The sequence below is a fragment of the Rhinopithecus bieti genome, unplaced genomic scaffold (assembly GCF_001698545.2).
Source record: "Rhinopithecus bieti isolate Rb0 unplaced genomic scaffold, ASM169854v2 scaffold_13908, whole genome shotgun sequence".
In the NCBI taxonomy this organism is placed as follows: domain Eukaryota; kingdom Metazoa; phylum Chordata; class Mammalia; order Primates; family Cercopithecidae; genus Rhinopithecus; species Rhinopithecus bieti.
Window position 1 is genome coordinate 28,616 of NW_016807581.1, and position 3,301 is coordinate 31,916.

A 3,301-nucleotide genomic window follows, 5' to 3' on the forward strand; every position below is an offset into this window, starting at 1 on the left:
CATCCAGCAACACAATTTAAAAATGGGAGAAAAAATCCACAGAAACTTCAACCGAGGAGAGATAAGGATGGCAAATAAGCAAATATAGAGATGTTCAATACCAGTAGTCATTAGGAAACGCAAATAAAACCCAGAATGAAATTGCACTACACACCTGTTAGAATCCGGGCTGCGCAGGTGGCGTCAGCGCTGCCCCACCTCCAGGAAGGAACCTGGGCTGCACGTGGCTGGCGGTCTCCTAGCGACTAGAGCGGCAGGGATCAGGAACCGCGGAAACTGGAGAGGTGGCACCCCAGCGAGGGCCACCATGGGGGACCAGAGACCGCAGGACCAGCCGAGGTCCCCGGGCATGGACTTCAAACCCTGGTACTGTGACAAACCGCCTTCCAAGTGCATCGCGAAGCGCAAGCACAGGCGCCTGAGGTTCCTGCCCATGGACACCCAGAACTGGGTATTCATGACGGAGGGCATGAACGACTTCCGCTACGGCTGTCCGTCTCCCGAAGATACGCTCATTTGTGGCCGTGACGAGTTCTTACTCCCCAAAAGCTCTCGCAGAGGTCCCCAAACTGACCCCAAAAGCGGGCAGAAAAAGTTGCTCAAGAAAGCGGCCCTATTTTCCAAGCTCTCTCCAGCCCAGCTAGCACGGAAGGCGTTCGTAGAGGAAGTGGAAGCCCAGCTGACGGCCAAGCATCCCTTGGCCATGTACCCCAATCTGGGAGAAGATATGCCTCCAGATCTCCTACTACAGGTGCTGAAACTGCTGGATCCTGAGAGGAAGCTGGAGGATGCTTGGGCTCGTTGTGAGGCCCGGGAGAAAACAACCGAGGTACCCACAGAGCCTGGTAAATACCCCAGTGGGGAACTCTGCCCAAAGCCTCCCGAGACTCCGGTGTCACATCTCTGCCCGGAGCCTCCCAAGACTCCGGTGTCCAGTCTCCACCCGGAGCCTCCTGAGTCTGGAGTGTCCCATCTCCACCCGGAGCCTCCCAAGACTCCGGTGTCCTGTCTCCGCCCAGAGCCTCTCGAGACTGGAGTGTCCCATCTCGGCCCGGAACATCCCAACACTCGTCGGGTGTCCAGTCTCCTACGACAGCTACTGAAACTGGATTCTGAGAGGAAGCTGGAAGACGCACGGGCTCGTTGCGAGGGCCGAGAGAAGACAACCAACGAACCCACAGAGCGTGGTAAATACCCTTGTGGGGAATTCTGCCCGCGGCCTTTCGAGACTCCGTTGTCCAGTCTCCGCTCAGACCCTCCCGAGACTGGAGTGTCCCATCTCCGCCCAGAGCCTCCCAAGACTCGGGTGTCCAGTCTTCTCCTGAAGCCTTCCGACACTAGACTGTCCCATCTCCGCCAGGAGCCTCCCAAGACTCCGGAGTCCAGTCTCCGGCCAGAGCCTCCTGAGACTGGAGTGTCCCATCTCTACCAAGAGCCTCTCAAGACTCATCGGGTGTCCATTCTCTGCCCTGAGCCTCCAGAGACTGGAGTGTCCTACCTCTGCCCGGAGCCTCCCGACACTCGCGTATCTCATCTCCGCCCGGAGCTTCTGGAGACCGGAGTGTCCCATCTCCGCCTAGAGCCTCCCAAGACTCGTCGGGGGTCCAGTCTCCACTTGGACCCTTCTGAGACTGGAGTGTCCCATCTCGGCCTAGCGCCTCCCAAGACTCGTCGGGGGTCCAGTCTCCACTCGGAGCCTTCCGAGACTGGAGGGTCCCATCTCCGCCCGGAGCCTCCCAAGACTGAAGTGTCTCATCTCCAGCCAGTGCCTCCCAAGACTGGAGTGTCCCATCTCCGCCCAGAACCTCCCGACACCAGTCGGGTGTCCAATCTCCTACTATACATGCTGAAAGTGCTGGATTCTGGGAGGACGCTGAAGGACGTATGGGCTCGTTGTGAGGCCCGGGTGAAGAAAATCGAGGAACCCACCGAGCCTGATAAATTCCCTTGTGGGGAACCCTGCTTGCAGCCTCCGAAGGCTCAGGTGTCCCATCTCCACCCGCAGCCTCCCAAGACTCGTCGGGCGTCCAGTCTCCGCTCGGATCCTCCCAAGACTCGTCGGAGGTCCATTCTCCGTCCAGAGTCTCCCAAGACTCGTCGGGTGTCCAGTCTCCGCCTGGAGCTTCCCAAGACTCGTCGGGTGTCCAGTCTCCGCGCGGAGCCTCCCAAAGCTCCAGTGTCCCATCAGTTCTCGGAGCCTCCCAAGATTCGAGCGTCCTACATAAAAGAACTGTTTCACGAAGATACACCAAACACAACAGAGTGCGTTTCTGACTCTCTTCGATATAGATACACATCAGAAAAACTCCGTGAATTCTTCAAGTGGGCTGCAGACCTGGGAGCTGATGAAGAATCCATCAGGAATCTGTTTGACTTTACCCCCAAGTACAGAGCAACCTATTACGACCAAAAGATTAAGAAGGTAAAAGAGTGTTCCTCAGAGCTGAAGTACAGCATGGAGCTAGATGAAAAGAATGAGGCTAAATTCTTCTCACAGGAAAAATACTGGGGCAGGAAACTCCACACGCCATCGAATTCTTATACCGCACAGCGTGTGAAGATGAAGTATGGAGCATGGTACCTCAAGCCTAAGTTGTGGAAAAAGCTAAGAAGTGATGAACCTTTGATTGACCCCAAGCTCTTGCTTGAAAAGCCTGATGAACCTGACATTCTTGACGATCTTTATGGACCAATTGCCTTTAAGGATTTCATTCTAAGCAAGGGCTATGAAATGCCTGCCATCCTTGAAAGACTGTTTGCCAGGAAGGGATGGACTTATGACTCTGTTAAGACTCCTATTCAACGTGCAATACGATTTTACAAGTACAAAGAAATTGCACACACATCGGAAGAATATTAGGTGGTTTTCCATTTACTACTTAATTGAGTATTTCTTGCTCTGATTTTAAACATCAATCAGAATTTATGATGACTGGCCCCGTGGATGTACAACTTCGGCAACATCTGTAACTTCAATACTTAATGTTTATAAATATTTCTTAATGACCTGCTTTGGCTTCATTATTTCATATATTTTATCAATTATGTGATTCATATTCGTATATACTTTTTCACATTGTTGAAGCATTGTGAATATTACATCATCATGTCAATTATTTGTAAAAATACATAAAACCAGAAATTATTATTATTAGAATTATTCTTTAACAGATAAATAGGGTCAGGCACATTTGCTCATGCCTGTAATTCTCCCCGCTTTGGGAGGCCCAGGTGGGTGGATTGCTTGAGCCCAGGAGTTCAAGACCAGCCTGGGAAACATGGTGAAACCTGGTCTCTACAA

At 52.4% G+C, this 3,301-nt stretch overlaps 1 protein-coding gene across 1 annotated transcript; it reads left to right on the top strand.

Annotated features, from left to right (window-relative positions):
- The first annotated feature begins 235 nt into the window (after nucleotides 1–235).
- FAM47A (family with sequence similarity 47 member A) lies at nucleotides 236–3,014 on the top strand. The gene has a single exon (XM_017882825.1). The coding sequence runs from the start codon at nucleotides 308–310 to the stop codon at nucleotides 2,858–2,860; it is 2,553 nt and encodes an 850-aa protein (XP_017738314.1). The 5' UTR covers nucleotides 236–307; the 3' UTR covers nucleotides 2,861–3,014.
- Nucleotides 3,015–3,301: the final 287 nt, after the last annotated feature.